Genomic DNA, 17,581 nt, shown 5'->3' with positions numbered 1-17,581 from the left:
GAGATTTGAAAACTGCCAATTTATATCTCTAGGATTTTGAGGTATATTTCGCTCTTAATATATAATTGAAAGTCTACAATTAATAATTTATTTCATTTAACAGAAAGTTTTTCTTGAATAATGTATGAATATATCAGCTGTTACAATTTACGAATCCTTCCTTTAAAAATGGAACGATTTTGCTTATCGTCGATTTTTGTATATCAATTATCAAAATGTCTTTATACCTAATTTACAACCAAAAGGCTTATCTTCATTACCCTATAAGGAACACCATTTTTTTTTTAAAACCATTCTTTCTTTTAATTAAGTGCATTCTTCCCAACATTTTTGACAGTGCATATATATATATTCATCCTGTATATGATTTTACTTATTAATTATGTACAGGTACAAGTGTACAATAATTGCACATCGGACCATTGATAGTAATATAATATGCATGTTATAATTATAGCATAATAATTACATATTAATCATGTGTCGAATCCAGGATGCAGTTATTGAAACACTATGATAGATTCCAGGTTGTTTTGGTTCACCGCAACCAAATCCAGCACTTGTTATACCAACCAATGTCCATCGACCATTCATTTTAATTATCTGCAATACATAAATATATATCTATATTAATAAAAATTTATATTAGGTACAATCGTTAAATAGCTTTTCTTAAGAATTCAATAAAGTTGAAATATACGATTCAAGGGCGTCGCCATTGTGTCAAGCGGATGGCGACGCCCAAAAAGGAGGGCACGTTGATTTATGGAGAATAGAAAAACTAAGAACTCTAGGTATGTTCAAGCAAAAAATATAAGAGAAAAAACGTAAAATTTATTTTTAAATTAGACTTATTTAAGGAGGGTCCCTCACCAGTAATAGAAAAAATAAATTAGTAGAAAATGATCCAAATTTTTAGTATGTTGTAGTTAACGATATATATTATTAAATCAAAAAATTTGGGTATCTTATCGATCAATTAAGAGAGTAATAAATTAATTAAAAATACACTAAACATAACATAAATATACATCACAGCTGAAAAGAATGACCCAAAATTAGTGGGTTTCAAAAAAAATTCCAATAAGATCGGATCAAAATTGCCTGTGTTATTAAAAAAAATCAAATTTTTGAACTTGATGACGTCAACAAAATTCAAAATATTTAATTTTGCTTTATTACATTGAAATTTTATCCAATTTTGATAAACCAAGTATGTAATTCTACTAAATTTAGGCCATATTTTTCAAATTTATGATGAAAAATAACCTAGCTTTATTAGATTTCAAGAATGTGGAGGTCTGGTCCCGGAATTAAACACATAAGTGATAACTAGCGAAAAACTGACATCACAGCTGAAAAGAATGACCCAAAATTAGTGGGTTTCAAAAAAAATTCCAATAAGATCGGATGAAAATTGCCTGTGTTATTAAAAATGTCGAATTTTTGAACTTGATGACGTCATCAAAATTCAAAATATTCAATTTTGCTCTATCACATCGAAATTTTATCCAATTTTGATAAACCAAGTATGTAATCCTACTAAATTTAGGCCATACTTTTCAAACTTGTGGTCAAAATTAACCTAGCTCTATTAGATTTCAAGAATGTGGAGGTCTGGTTTCGGAATTAAGCACATAAGTGATAACTAGCGAAAAACTGACATAACAGCTGAAAAGAATGATCCAAAATTAATGGGTTTCAAAAAAAATTCCAATAAGATCGGATCAAAATTGCCTGTGTTTTTAGTTAATTTCCTTTTTCTCAAAAACTATAAAAGATGGTGAATTGAAAATTTGTAGGTAGCTTCATTGATTCTAATTTCATACTAAACCCATTCGATAATATTAAAAGGGTTAAAAGGGTCAATTTTTGGGAGAAAATTTTTGTGTTTAAAATTCGTGGGAGCTTGGAACCATTTTTGTGAATCCCTAGAGGGCTCTGTGGGATATTCAATATCATGTTTAGCAACGTAGTAATTAGTATTTTTAAATATAGAGGCACTATCGGTCATTCAACTAGGTGGGTTGAATGACCGATAGTGTCGCTACAGTTTAAATTCAGGTCTTGAAGCGTATGGGTGTATCGATCACCTTCGCGAAATGCGCGCCAAAAGTTGGCGTCATTAGTAAATAGTTTTTTTTTCAAATCACTTCGGTTATCAAATGCCTTTTCATTTTTGATTTAATGCATCAATCATTAATTTCGACATATTGAAGTTGTCGATTTGATTTTGTCATTTGTGTAATACGATTAGTATTTTTTGTGTGGTTTCATGAGACAAATATGTGTACGTGAAATGTAACAAAACAAGATCTCCTGGTGATCGTGCTATTTAAAATTAATATAATTTTAATTAAATTAACATTAGTGTTCAGTGTATTTGTAATTAATTTTGCTGTGAAAACCAATACTTCAGTATATTTTAGGGGTGACCAAGCTCCTTTGATAGTCCAAGCCATTTTTGAAAATTTGAAAATGGTGGATATTAATTCTATAAAATTTGGTGAATAATAGGTGACAGCACTTGTCACGAATTATTTCAGATGCTGGTTAGTGAATAGTGATCAGTGATTGGATTTTACGAATTTTAAAGTGGCATAAAATAGTGAATAGTGATCAGTGATTGGATTTTACGAATTTTAAAGTGGCATAAAATAGTGAATAGTGATCAGTGATTGGATTTTACGAATTTTAAAGTGGCGTAAAATAGTGAATGGTGATCAGTGATTGGATTTTACGAATTTTAAAGTGGCATAAAATAGTGAATAGTGATCAGTGATTGGATTTTACGAATTTTTAAGTGGCATAAAATGATTCACATAAGTACGTTGTTCTGAATATTGAAATAATTCGACAAGCAGCCTTTTTTTAATTCTGAATACTTCGATTGATACTTCAGTGATATAAATTGTTTTCTCCAGAGGAGATTACGCCACTGTTTATGTTCTTTCGCGACGGAAATGACATTTTTTTCAACATTTTAGTCATTCATATTTCACAAAAATGAAATCATAACTCGCGTACATTTATCGAGAGCCACAAATAATCCTTTTTTTTTGAGTGAGTGACTTTTTGAGACATTGACATTTAGTGAGTGTCATTGTATGTATATATTCATCTCGATCAGCGCACACAAAATAAAGGTAAGTCAAACTTCCATTTTTCCATAATCATTGTTAATTAAATATAGGTTTCAATATCAATTCATCCTAAAATTACAGTCAGCTAAAATTATCCTTAAATCCTTCCAGTGTTTATTAAAAACTAGGAAATTTGTTCACCGTCATTGGAATTAAATATTTGCAATCAAAATGTGCATAATCAATAATGTAGGAGCTAGTATTTGGCGATTAAATGAGTATTTTTGGAGATATCTCTAGGGTAGCTCCGAAAGAAATGTTTTCAAAACAGGAATTTAGGCCATATGACAAAAATTACGTAGTCTATTGAAAAATTGGGCACGATTTTTGTATTTTTTGGATCAAAATTATCTTAGAAACCAAGTTTCAATGAATTCCGTCTCAAAAATTTGGTTACGATTTTTTTCAAGCGGTTCAAAAAATTGAAAAAATTATTTTGTTTCCGATTTGGAAACAAATCAGTTTCTAGACTAATTTTGACCTAAAAATTACAAAAATCGGGTTAAATTAACAAATCGGGGAGAAGTTTTTGAGATATTGAGCAAAATTCACTGATTTTAGTCGATATTTCAGATAATAGACGTTGGATCGTAAAATGAATACGATTTTTGAATTTTTTGAATCAAAATTAGTCTAGAAACTGATTTTCATCCAAATCAGAAACAAAAAAAAATTTTCGATTTTTTGGAAATTTTTCAAGGGGTACCCCTTCAAAAAATTGCAAAAAATCGGAAAAAATTGTTTGTTTCCAATTTGGATAAAAATCAGTTTCTAGACTAATTTTGACCTAAAAATTACAAAAATCGGGTTAAATTAACAAATCGGGGAGAAGTTTTTGAGATATTGAGCAAAATTCACTGATTTTAGTCGATATTTCAGATAATAGACGTTGGATCGTAAAATGAATACGATTTTTGAATTTTTTGGATCAAAATTAGTCTAGAAACTGATTTTTATCCAAATCAGAAACAACAAAAAATTTTCGATTTTTTGGAAATTTTTCAAGGGGTACCCCTTCAAAAAATTGCAAAAAATCGGAAAAAATTGTTTGTTTCCGATTTGGATAAAAATCAGTTTCTAGACTAATTTTGACCTATAGAAAACAAATATCGGGTTAAATTAGCAAATAGGAGAGTAGTTTTTGAGATATTGACCAAAATTTGCAAATTTTAGTCGATATTTCAGAAAATAGACGTTGGATCGTAAAATGAATACGATTTTTGAATTTTTTGGATCAAAATAAGTCTAGAAACTAATTTTTATCCAAATCAAAAACAAAAAAAATTTTTCGATTTTTTTGAAATTTTTCAAGGGTTTTCAAGATTTGTACCCCTTCAAAAAATTTCAAAAAATCGAAAAAATTATTTTGTTTCCGATTTGGATACAAATCAATTTCTAGACTAATTTTAACCTATAGAAATCAAAAATCGGGTTAAATTAACAAAAAGGGGAGTAGTTTTTGAGATATCGATCAAAATTCACTGATTTTAGTCGATATTTCAGAAAAAAGATGTAAACGAAAATAGAAAATAAACGTTGTTTCGCCATTCTGACGAAATCTCGAAGAATATCCACCAGATCGTCAAATTTATGTTAAGAGATTCAATTTTTGCATTTTTAGGGCCTAAAGAAATACTTATCCAAATAGGATACAACAAATTTTTAACTTACCAAGGGGCCCCCAGAATCTCCTAAACATGCATCTTGATTCCCATCAGCATGACCTGCACAAATCATTTCTGAATGTAATTCAACTTTTATTTGTTTACTATTGTGCCAGGCAACACATTCTTCGGCATCTGTAAAGAAATAATTCCTTAATTAAAATTACATAAATTTTCCAAATAGTCCGTGCGCCAGAATGAGGGGACATTTCCTGGATTGTTTTTGAGATTTTCTTAAAAGTAAACTTGAAAATACAGAAAATTGAAAATTTAGACGTTACTCGAACGTCGAATTTATAGAAATAGATTTTTTCAATTATCTTTTTTTTTCGCCCGTGTGCGTTAAAAAACGTAAAACAGCAGAAAAGATACGGCAGGCAAAGAAAAAATGGTCAAAATAAAAAAGCTCAAATCTTATTAATTCGACCATGATTGTACAGGTCCATGATTGTGTTTATCTTCCTTTTTAAGGATTGATAAAGATCAAATTTGGTAAATATTTACCTCGAAAGATAACCATTTAACGACTGACTGAAACAGGCTGCAAAAAAACTGATAAATGGCATTTGACATCATTACATATTTTAGGACAAAACTGACAAAATAGTACAAAAATACTAAAGCCCTTTTTTGAACCCTTTTCAAATTAAACGTAAAGGAAACGTAAATGAAAAATTAGTAACTTAGAAACATTTTTGAGAGGGGTTCCAAAATAGGTTAAAACTACGTATGGGCTAAAAAAAAGTATAACAGCTTTAAACAAAAACGGCAGGCAAAGAAAAAGTCATCAAAATAGAAAAACTCGAATCATATTAATTCGACACTTTAGCCACAGCTAATTTCATTTATTACCAAAATATAATCAATCGTCAAAAGCAGAAAAAAAAGAATCATAGAAATTTTTCATTCATTATTGGCTCACAGTTTAAAATACGAAAGTTTTCTACGAACCCAAAATAGGTACAGTTGCTGAACGTAATAAATTTGTACCAGATTGATCAATTGATGGTAATATTTTACCCCAACCAGCTACCACAGCCATTTTACCAGCTAATAATGCATTCACATCATTGTTATCAAAAATTTCATTCGCTGTATTAAATTCTGGAATCATATCCGGCAAGCATATTGGTGTGATATGTAAACCATGTCGAACTTTTGCACGGCCTGTGTTTAATTTTAATAAAGCTAAATCGTAACGATCTGGTTGACTTAATCGATATTCAAATAATGGATGTATTATTTTTTTCATTACCCTGTAATCAATAACAATTATTTCTTACAAATTAAAAAAAATTTAAGGTCTCAAATATTTTGACCGGGCCTTAAATTCCAACTTTTGTGTAATTTTTTCGTATATTTCTATGCGTTGAAAGAAAGGTGTGTAAGTAATGTGCGTTAATCTATGGAAATGAATTCTTGCTCTCATTTGTTAAGTGGTATAATGTGTTAAGATTGCAAAAGCTTTTAAAAGTATCATGCATTAAGGACTTTCACTTTGATATAAAGTACACAAAAATTTGAAAAAATGTAATAATTTGGTTAGTCTTTAGAAGATTTTGAGTCAATTTGAAAATATACCTATATTTTTCTGCTGGTACTAATTCTGGTACTACACCGGTATCCAAAGTATCCAATTCGCCAAGGTATACAAGAATATCATGTAATGGTGCTCGAATAATACAATGCGCAGCTGTTGCAACATATCTGCTTGATACTAAAACGAAAAATTGAAATCAAATTTAGTTACAATTTAGGCAAAAAAATAAACTAAAAAACGAAATTTTTTACCTAATACTCCGCCACATTGATACGCTGATATTCGTATATGTGCTTGCCATGGAAATTGTCCAAATCGTGCTTCTTGTCCACCAATAATACGTTTTTGTATAAATTTATGCTCACGTGATATACCACATTCTTCGTCTGTGTTCTCATAAATGTATGTCGGAAAATCATCAACACGTTTTCGTAATATCGCTGTTTCTGGTATCTTTTTTTGTTTCGTTGTTATTATAATCGGGGGCGTTGATGAGGATGCATGATTTGATCTGGAAAAAGAATACCCGGGTTTTTACTTCTAAAATGAACGATGCTTTTCTTTCATGAAATTTGGAATGAAATATCTTTCTGGAATCAATCAAAGAATTCCACTTACTTGTTAACTATACAACATGAAACAAACCATGATGGTTGTCCACATCCCGATTCTGAATTGCCTCCAATAATCCAACATGCTAAACTTAGGGTACACGCATATCTTACATTATTCACATTGCAATGAGTCGGTGTCCCAAATAAGGTTGAGATTAAACGTCCTGAAACATGAAAAAATAAAATTTGAATTAAGGTTTGATAAAGGATAACATCTATAAGATATCCAAAGTTCTCAAAAAAGGTCTATTTCAGCGAAACATGATCGATTGAACCATGGTCACAGTCCTGTATTCCTTATTTTCTGTAACCAAAAATATTCGTGGGTCAGTCACTTATGAAAACATCCGCGTTAATCGCCTTTGTCGACAGCAGAAACTTTAAGAGTAGCACAAACATATATTTGTTATTTTCTGTTTTCCCCAACTCTTTCATTATTCTTAACCGACTTCAAACAAAATGGAGGAGGTAATCAATTCGACTGTATTTTTTTTATTTTTTTTATGTGTGTTACCTTAGAATTTTCGATTGGGTGAACCGATTTTGATGAACCCTTATCTATTTGAAAGCTAGTGCTTCCCGTGTGGTCCTATGGACTCCAAAAATAACAATAATTTTAACTACATTATATTATCGTTATTTTTTTAGTTTTTAGTGCACATTAATTTGTTTTGGAAAAGTTTTTCTTTTGAAGTCGGTTTTCTTTTTGTTAAAAGTCTTTTTATTAACAGCTATAAATATACAAACTATAGTGAGTACTTCCTGTAGTTTTTTCTCTTGGTTTTTTTGGAAACGGTGTAAATCTTATTATTGCTAAACATTTATAACAAATTTTATGTTTGTGGGCCATAAATAAAAGTTAGTGGACCATAATTAATGTACTTAAACTATGTCTACAAGTTTTATAATAGTTATCATTATGTTATTTTATTGAAAATTTCTCATGTGTTTATTTGACAAATTCATGTCACTGATTTTGTACATGAATTTATTAGATTAAAACCAAGACTGTTTTATTGACAATGAACAAGTTATCAACAAATTTTTGTTAATGCCTTAACATAAATTGTGGTACCGAGTAATTTTGCTTTCAGGAATAATCTCAATTTTTAGTGGTACGAAAAAAGTGAATTAACAATCTAAAATAGAGAAATTAGAATGGGCTTGCTTAGGCAAGACATCTATCAAAGAAATCCTTCCCTTTTTGGCTAAATTAGATTGAAGAGCTTGGCTTTACTGTACAATCGATACACATTCGAAGGTCTAGGACCTATTGTGAGATTCCTTATTTTGATTTTTTAATGTTTAAAGGGAAGTTAAATAAATGTAATTAAAATGAAATTTTTTTTTTCATAAAATTATTTGCATGTCATTAATAAATGAATGCAGTAGACACTTATTCTACTTTATTTAAATAAAGTGATCTAATTATTTAACAATAATAATAATTAAAATACGTTCAAGTCATCAAATCGGACAGCTATTATAAGTAATTATACGCTGTTTTTTTTGTTATTGGTGATAAGGGATACGTATACAAAAAACAAGTACCTTATTGCTGCAAAACAAAATCTTTTAAGGACGCTAGTAAGGACGCTTTATGTCACTCTGCTACTGAGCTGATTTTCAATAAAAAAATTGTTGCTTTTTTCTCAATGGAAATTTAGCCCATATTATGCTTATACCCATAAACAAATTTTAATAGTTACTTCTAAAACAAAGTCTGTAATTCGAGAACAATCGTTGATAAATCATTGCCTTACAGTTTATAAACGTGTTTTGCAAAATATTATTTTATTTAAGAGGTAATCTTTACACTCTAATAAATTGGTGTTGATCTGTAGGAGATTTATTATTTATTGCTACTTATATTTTTTTTTTTTACAATTTTTTTTTGCAATAAAACAAAAATCCAGTTTATTCTTAAATTAATGGCCTACATAATATTTTATTTTATTTAAGTAAATATAAATAACTGTTTTTAAAAAAATATAACTGATAATTTTTAGTTAATTGCTAAAAATTGATGGGTTATTTTTGAACAACTTATTTATTATAAAATTGTGTAGGCTATACGTAGGTCTTTCTTGAAATAGTCTCACCAATTTTGGGTCAGATTTTTTATATTTTTGGTCAAATTATAAATGCAAATTCAACAAAGAGAATAACTAGTGGGTTTCTTGTAAAAACTTTGCATCAAGTCTGTTTTTTCATATCCCGTTTCTTTCACCAAGTCTAGGACTGGATTTACACAAAGGGCGCCTTTGTGCAATGGCAGAAAATGCTTCCCTAGCAAGTTTCTTCAGCTAGCTCTAAACAAAATGCAATCCCGTTTCTTCCACCAAGCCTGGGGCTGGATTTACTCAAAGGGCGCCTTTGTGCAATGACAGAAAATGCTTCCCCAAGTTTCTTCAGCTAGTTCTAACAAAATACATGTACAATTAGAACTGAAGATGTTATATGCTTAAGAATTGATTGAAAATTTGTTTTTGAAATTCAAAAGTATAACATTTTTCCAAGATCTTCAATATTTTTCGCCATGTCTAAGATCAAATTCACAACTACGCAAAAATATTTTGACCTTTCGATCAATTAACCTTCTAGGACCATGGCCCTGTGGCCCAATATGTAAATCCAGGCCTGACCAAGCCGGTATTTTAATTTATTAATTTGTGTATTAATACAATTTTTTTTCTTGATCCTTCCTGAAAACTTTCCGATCACATTTAACTCGGAAAAGAGCGACCTTTGTGGCTTCAACGCTCAGCCAGAAAGTGAGGTTTCTTGGTGTATGTCAAACCATCCAAGTTTCTGTCGGCCGCAAAAGCCGTCAAGATCGTTAAATACTATTGCTATAAATACCAAGAGCACTTACCGTCCACAAAAGATGATCCCAACAAAATTGATAAAAACAAACAATTTAAAACACAATATGAAAAGTTAAAACTTTTCCGATAAATTAACATGGCTTATACTTTTATTAATTGTAAACATTTTTTTACTTCACTATTTTTTAAATAAAAAAGTATTTATTTTTATCATTAAATAATATTTTTAATCAAAACACAACATTATTTAATTTATTAAATTAATAAACAAATTAACTCAGGTGTTGTTGCTTCTCAGGTGTATTTGTGATAAGAGAACGAATGTGTAAACACAACATCAAGAGGAATCTCACTTCTGAAACACTACACACACACAAAACTGTTTATTAAATATAAGTAATAATATTTGTGTTTTTTAAAAAGAATAAAATATAAAGTAAATAAAAAAAAAATTCAAACCATATCAGGTTAACGAGGTGAAGTTTTATTTATAAATGAAAATTATAGTACTATCTACTCTTTATTCAACTTAAAACATCGTCATCTATTTCATTTTACATACTGACTTAGTTTCTTCATAATTTTTATATTTTAAATGTTGTTATATTACTTTTTTTTTATACAAATCTTAGGAACATTATATATTGGGAGAAAAAAACTTCTTACAAATCAAATGTTATCCGATATTAATTAAAAGTTTGGGTTATATTTCCCATTTTTGTATTAATTATTTGTTTGTCAAATGTGGATACAATGACGATGCATTTTCGAAAGATATTGAAGATACATTAAATTTGATGAAATAATTGAAAAGTATGACCCCAAATTAGTGGAATTTCATACTGGATTTATCAAAATTGGATAAAATTTGGCACTGATACAGAAATATTAAAATTTTTGGATTTTTATGACGTCATAGCGTACAAAAATCAATTTTCTTGATATTTGGGCCAAATTTTATCCGATTTGAATGAATTTTTTTTTGAAACCCACTCATTTTGGGTCGTACTTTCCATTTCATGTAATGGTTTTGCCTTTATATGAGCCCTTAAGTCAAATGTAGAAACCATGATGGTCATTTTTTGAAATTTATTAATGATACGTTAAATTTGACCAAAAATTTGAAAAATATGACCCAAAGTTAATGGATTTACATACTTAGTTTATGAAAATTGGTTAAAATTTAGCAATGATACAGAAAAATCAAAATTTTTGGATTTTTATGACGTCATAGAGTACAAAAATCCATTTTCTTGATATTTTGGCCAAATTTTATCCCATTTGAACGAACTTTTTTTTGAAATCCATTTATTTTGGGTCGTACTCTCCAGTCATTGTAATGGTTTTTCATTAATATGGATCCTTACGACAAATGTGGAAACCATAATGCCCAAGTTTTGAAATTTAATAGTGATACGTTAAATTTGATCAAAAATTTGAAAAATATGACCCAACATTAGTGGAATAACTTACTCGGTTTATCAAAATTGGATAAAATTTGGCAATGGTACAAAAAAATAAAACTTTTTGAAATTTTATGACGTCATAGAGTACAAAAATCAATTTTTCTGATATTTTGGCCAAATTTTATCCCATTTGAACGAATTTTTTTTTTTGAAACCCACTCTCTTTGGGTCGTATTTTCCGTTTATTGTAGTGCTTTTTCGCTGATGTGACCCCTAACGTCAAATGTGGATACCATGGAGGCTAATTTTTGAAATTTATGTTTCATTTGGCCAAAAATTTGAAAAATAGGAATCAAATTTAGTGAAATTACATACTGAATTTATCAAAATTGAATAAAATATGGCAGTGATATGACGGCACGACGATAATATCTTTTGTATTTCGTGAACACATTGTATACCTTGTGTATTAAAATCACATGAATTAGAACGTTTTGAAAAAATGTTAATCAAGAATAAATACTAAATAACTGTACAGACTAGTATAGTAGTCACAAGTCAAAGTCAAAGTCGATGCCGATGTTCTGTCCATTCTATTCAATTCAGACACTCTCAGCCAATACAATTGTGTGTATTCTTTTTATACATACATACAATTTAATTTATATTTTAGTTTATTATACATATAAAATGTAAAAGAAACATTATTTCACCGTTAAATAACGATTCATTAATTTTTGGATTTTTGATTATAAGGTACTGTTTGTTTTTTTTTGGATACGTATAGATACATAACGTTAACCTTTGCCCAAATTATAATTATTATACGAAATTATTATGTGTGGATGGCAATGACATTAAACTAATAAATTGTCAGGCGTGTAGGTAGCTCATATTTTGGGTTCTAATGGGTTCACTTGCATCTATTTGAAAATTGAATTTATAATATCTTGAATGAAACGCTAAGTTTCACGATATTATTTCATTTTTTTATATGAGTTAGGATCGTCAAATTCTGCCATACTTTTGAATTGTGTCCATAACTTTTGTTTGGAAAATAACGTAAAAGCACATTGATGCAAAGGTCTGCAAAAAAGGAATACTTTACGTGAGCTAATTGGCTAAAAAAAGAAATAGTTGAAAATTGAAAGCAGGTATTCAGGATTGAAATATTGGCTGGCTAAAAAACCAAATTTTTTGAATTTTCAACTAAAGTTTCTCCAAATATCTCTCCTTTATATGTTACACGTTGTTTTCGTTCTAAAGTATGGGCAAACGTTGATCCAATTTTGACCAAGTTGTCTGAACTTAATGACAATCGGTCTTCCCTCGTTACTTCACCCATAATTTGAAAACAAACAAATCTGGGTGTTTCGCTAATTATAGACACGAAATTAAACTTAGGCACAGATTGAAACATACTTTATTTGCCAAAAGCTTTTAAGTTTACGCACAAAAATAATTCATAAGGGAGTATCCATAAACAAAACGTAGCTCTATTTCAGTCTCTTTGGAATACTTTTCTCTTTTCAAGTACCTATCCCTCGGATGCCCATATATCACAACTTAAACTGTTAATAACTTTCATTTTGTCTCTCTTGACGCAGCTCAGCGTAGCTTTTGACGTAATCCCCCCCCTTTCTTGATCGGGCCACGTAGTTTATAGATGCTCCCTATTCACTAAGAAAAATCAATAAAGAAATTGCCCGAAAGGTAATAGATAAACTCAAAACGCAGAGGGTTGAATTGGAATTGCTCTCGGTCTGAATACCATTTTTTCATCGATTTCTGACTACGGATCTTTAAATGAAGCCCAAAATACTTACACCACACATATACAATTATAATTATCGTACATGCTAATATTAAAATATTTTTATTACTTATGCGAAAACAAGTTCTGTAGGTCATTAACACAGATAATGATAATAATAATAATAATAACAACAATAATAATAAATTTTATATTATATAAAAAAAATAAGCGCATACTTACTTTAGTAAAGTGCTGAACGCATACAAGAGTTAGAGCAGTAAATGTGATATTAACTATATTTTAAAGTAAATAAATAAATAAATGTAAGATCTAGTTTAAATTATACACGAAAACTTTCAATTGTATGGAAAAATATATTTAAAAATAATATTTAACGTTTTTAATATATAAAAACCTTTATCACTTCCTTGTACACTTTTAAACTAGGAAAATGGAATCAGGAGTAGTTATTAATTAAAAAATAAAAACAAACCCCCCGACAAAAAATCAAGTCTGATCGAATCGTTTATGGCATCGCAGTTCCCAAACGGATGAGCCCAATTTGATTTGTTTATTTATTTGTTTGAAAGATAATTTGATGGGGAGTGTTCTTGACCATGGTTCAAGAAAATTTGCTCAGCCGTTTGAAAGTCACTTTTTCTAGTTTTAACAGATACGGAACCTTTAATTCGAATTTTAAACATCGCAGAGATAAAGTATAGGGTTTGCTAAACTTTTCTTAACAACCTTGGGGATCTAATTACGGAAAGCTTCCTTACTGAGAGATGCCATAAAGGGAGAATAAAGAGGTATAGACTATTACTAGAATTGAGTAAAAGGACTTCAGAAAACGAATGTGTTTAATGGATTTACTTGCGCTTCCACCTACATGCTAGTTCGTACAAAAGACAGTATAATAAATAGCCCGTTTTATCTATGAATTGATTTTTAAATCATAAAAAATTTCAAAGTCTTGTAATCAAATGAAATATGTAGCTTATTTCTTCCTTACTTTAAAATCTTAGCACACTAATCCAGTTTCTCTATTCTAAGAAATACGAGAATATAGTATCAAAGGGTCTGTTAATTATTACACAGATTGGACTCAAAACGCCAAAAAGAGTGCAAACAGAAAAAAAATGAAGTTAAAATCACAGCAGATTAGTTAAAATCACATGTTATGACTTAAATAATGTTAGACTGCCTAAGATCAGAAAAGTTGGACTAAAATAAGATTAGAAATTTTTTCTTTGATTTATCATTGATTTTGTTTTCGTAGCACAATGTGTTCTCAACATTTAAATCCTGTGAATTTTCTGTAACGGAGAGTTTGTTGTGTAATATTGTGATACCTGTTATTCTAAACTATTGGAGTGTTTCAAGGTTCTACAAGTGGTTATGTGTACCTTACCCATTATTCGGAAGTGGGACAATGTCAGGAAATAGGTGAAATATAACTTGCAAGATCTGATTATAGACACTGGGATAGGTTAAACTAAATTAAATCTTGTAAAATAATTATTATACATTGTTCTTTTTACAAATCTTTATTGAAAACAATATTTTTTTTAAATAAAATTTTTCTAAAATAACATAAAATAATAATATATCGATATATACTCGTATAATCACACAATCAGTTATTACTTAATTATTATCTAATAATTAATTAATTTATTATAACTAAAGGTAACTACAGTTACTTTTATACACATTTTGTGACATTAATTAGTATTTTAAAGATATGAAAATTGTTCATTTATTAGACTGCATTTATTGGCATTTATCTCTTTAACAGATATGTTCATATGTTCAATTTGCTTTCATAGATTTCGGGTCTATCTTGAGAGAATAACCAAAATACGGTTGAGTGAATTAACTATATTCAGGACAGGTCAAAAGTTTAAGAATCATTTTATGAAGTATATTTGCTAATATACTTTAAGTTAAGTACCGACTTTGTGGAGATCGTAATTATGAAAAATTATATGGTATGCAATTTTTCTCTATATTTTTATCAGAAAAAAGTGATGCTTATGCTCAAAATTTTCTAAAATTTAAATTTCGATTTGAATTATAAAGGATAGTTTATAGTGTATTATTGTACAGAATAAATATGATAAAATAAAGGATGTTTTATAGAGGTTCACATCTGTGAGTTTGTAATTGTCAATACTCGACAACTTTCGAGTATTGTATACTCGATAGTGATTAGTTTGCTTTGCCATTTCATAATAAATAGACTCTCCCGAGAGTAACGCTTGCAAATTGTCGCTTGTAAACTTTTTAAATGGACCTATTAATTGGCCTCCAAGATTCTTTGACTTTTGTAACATTCATTCTTCAAAAAAGCAAGAATTGAAAAACAAAACTCTTACATTAAAATACACACGTATGCATGTTGTTATACATATCTGTATATGTATTTGCCTATACACACAAAGGCAATTAGACATATATTATACAAATAAGTACATTTTTCAACTTTAATTTAGCTATAACATGAAATCCTGTCATTTTCATGACTTGTGACAATGAAAAGAAAAGTTGAATGACTTAAACTGTCATTTGCCAAAATTTGACCGAAATGCAGATTTACATCTAATTTGTGCATGGTCTTTTATGTAGATAGGCCTTAAACAACTAAGATCAACTAGTTCATTTAATCAATCTAAAATATTTATATTTACATAAAAATACATAATTATTAAAAATGTATTGTGTTTTAAGAGTAAAATTTTTTTTCATTATTTTTTGGTAGTTATTTACATTAAATATTTACATGGTAAATTAATATTACATACTTTTTAAAACAAAAAAATTAAACTTCCTTCCATAAGAAAGTTAATTTCCTACATTCTCACATATAATTACTTGAAATTCTTTTTTTGTGCAATAATTAAATTTGAATGTTAATTGTTTTAATAAAACTTTTTGACAAATAATACTGTGTCCAAAAAATAAGGTGACATTTGAATTTAAACTGCGCGCGTTTGTTGTACATTATGAATTCATTCCTTCCGGCCGACTAAACAGTCAACATGGAATATTATTTGAACGTTATGCGTCATTTGCGTAACGCTATCTGCCTAAAATGGTCGGAATTGTGGAAAGACAATTCATGGTTTTTACACCACGATAATGCACTATCCCATACTGCATTCATAATTCGTAATCATTTCGTCAAAAACTCAACCCATATCGTTCCGCAACCATCGTATTCACCTGATCTGGCGCCCTGCGACTTCTGGCTGTCCATCAAGCTCAAAAGACCGTTCCACTCTGGGGACACCGTTTTGATACGATAGATGAGATTCAAGCCGCAGCGAAGACGGAATTGAAGGCAATCCCGGAAAGTGACTACAACCAGTGTTTAGAAGATTGGAAAATCCGTTGGCATAAGTGAATTGCATTGGGAGGGGATTACTTTGAAGGGGGTGAAATTGATGTGGAAGAATAAATAAAGAATATTCAAAATAAATACCATGTCACCTTATTATTTGGGCACAGAGTAAATTAAAAATGATTGTTTACTTTGTAAAATGCACTTTCAAGTATAGGTACTTTTTTTAAGACCGCTTTTTTGGGTTCCTAATGTTGTCAATATGACCACATCCCAAAACAAAATCAAAAGACAAAATCGGAAGCAGAAGTAGTTTCCGAAATAAAACAAATGCATAAATGCAACAAAATAAAGCACATTGATTTAAAAAATAGTAATCGTTTTGCTACTTGCAACAATATCTGATCTGTATTATGCCAAAAGTTCATTCCGCAAAAAGATATAAAGTTAGATGATAATGAATTTGATTTCAATTTCATCGATGATCAAATAAAGGTAAAATTTCAAAAATCATAATCGAGTTGATTAAGTACAGTTTTATGAATCGTAAAATTCGTTTTTAATCATTACTGTTGGGTCACTCACTATGGTGATCATTCTCCTAGAGTGTGAGTCAAATTTTTTCTAGCCTAGGAATAGGGACATACAAAATTTATTGACTTTTTTTAATTTACTGACATTTTGACATCATCATTCGTTTTGTTTCAAGTGATTTAGGGTTTTCGGGTAATTTACTTTCGAGGAATTCATAAATTAATGTCTCAAGAAACTTTGTTTATGCCGTTCCTTACGGTATTCTAAGCGCTACATTTTGCTTACAAAGCAAACATTAAAACCTATAGCTAACGCATAAAAAACAATTTTCTTAGAAACGATTAAATTATTGAAGCATCGAAAATCAATATCGTAAAACCGAGTGAGTCGAAACATTGGAATATCTGGTAATTTTCGAAAATATTGTTTCTGTGAATATTTCGAGATAAAAATAGTAAGAAGCAATGGTAATGAATGAAAACCTATTTTCGAAGTTTTATTTCTAGACATTTCACTGTTTCAATTCACTCCGTTTGACTTCAACGATTTTTACATGTATTCGACAAATTTCTTTTTTTCTTAAATTTTACTATAATTTAAAAAAAGCGTCCTTTGTTTTAATTAATTATTAATTTAAATAATTAAAAAATAAGTTATTTAAAAAAACTACTTTAAAATAATTAATAATAATTTAACAAAAATGAGTTTTTAAATGCAAATTTCACACAATTAATTAGTTAAATTCACTAAAAA

At 29.2% G+C, this 17,581-nt stretch overlaps 1 protein-coding gene across 1 annotated transcript; it reads right to left on the bottom strand.

The window, feature by feature from the left end:
• Positions 1-287: 287 nt before the first annotated feature.
• On the bottom strand, positions 288-9,927 carry LOC123300424 (prostasin). Its single transcript, XM_044882997.1, has 7 exons — positions 9,837-9,927; positions 6,966-7,125; positions 6,599-6,858; positions 6,389-6,524; positions 5,759-6,063; positions 4,815-4,942; positions 288-603 (listed from the first exon to the last, which is right to left on the bottom strand). The coding sequence occupies exons 1-7, from the start codon at positions 9,925-9,927 to the stop codon at positions 466-468; spliced, it is 1,218 nt and encodes a 405-aa protein (XP_044738932.1). The 3' UTR covers positions 288-465.
• Between the last annotated feature and the right edge of the window lie 7,654 nt (positions 9,928-17,581).

The sequence above is a fragment of the Chrysoperla carnea genome, chromosome 5 (genome assembly GCF_905475395.1).
Source record: "Chrysoperla carnea chromosome 5, inChrCarn1.1, whole genome shotgun sequence".
Classification (NCBI taxonomy): Eukaryota; Metazoa; Arthropoda; class Insecta; order Neuroptera; family Chrysopidae; genus Chrysoperla; species Chrysoperla carnea.
The sequence above is the reverse complement of the archived record's forward strand: the minus strand, read 5'-3'. Positions and strand labels throughout refer to the sequence as shown.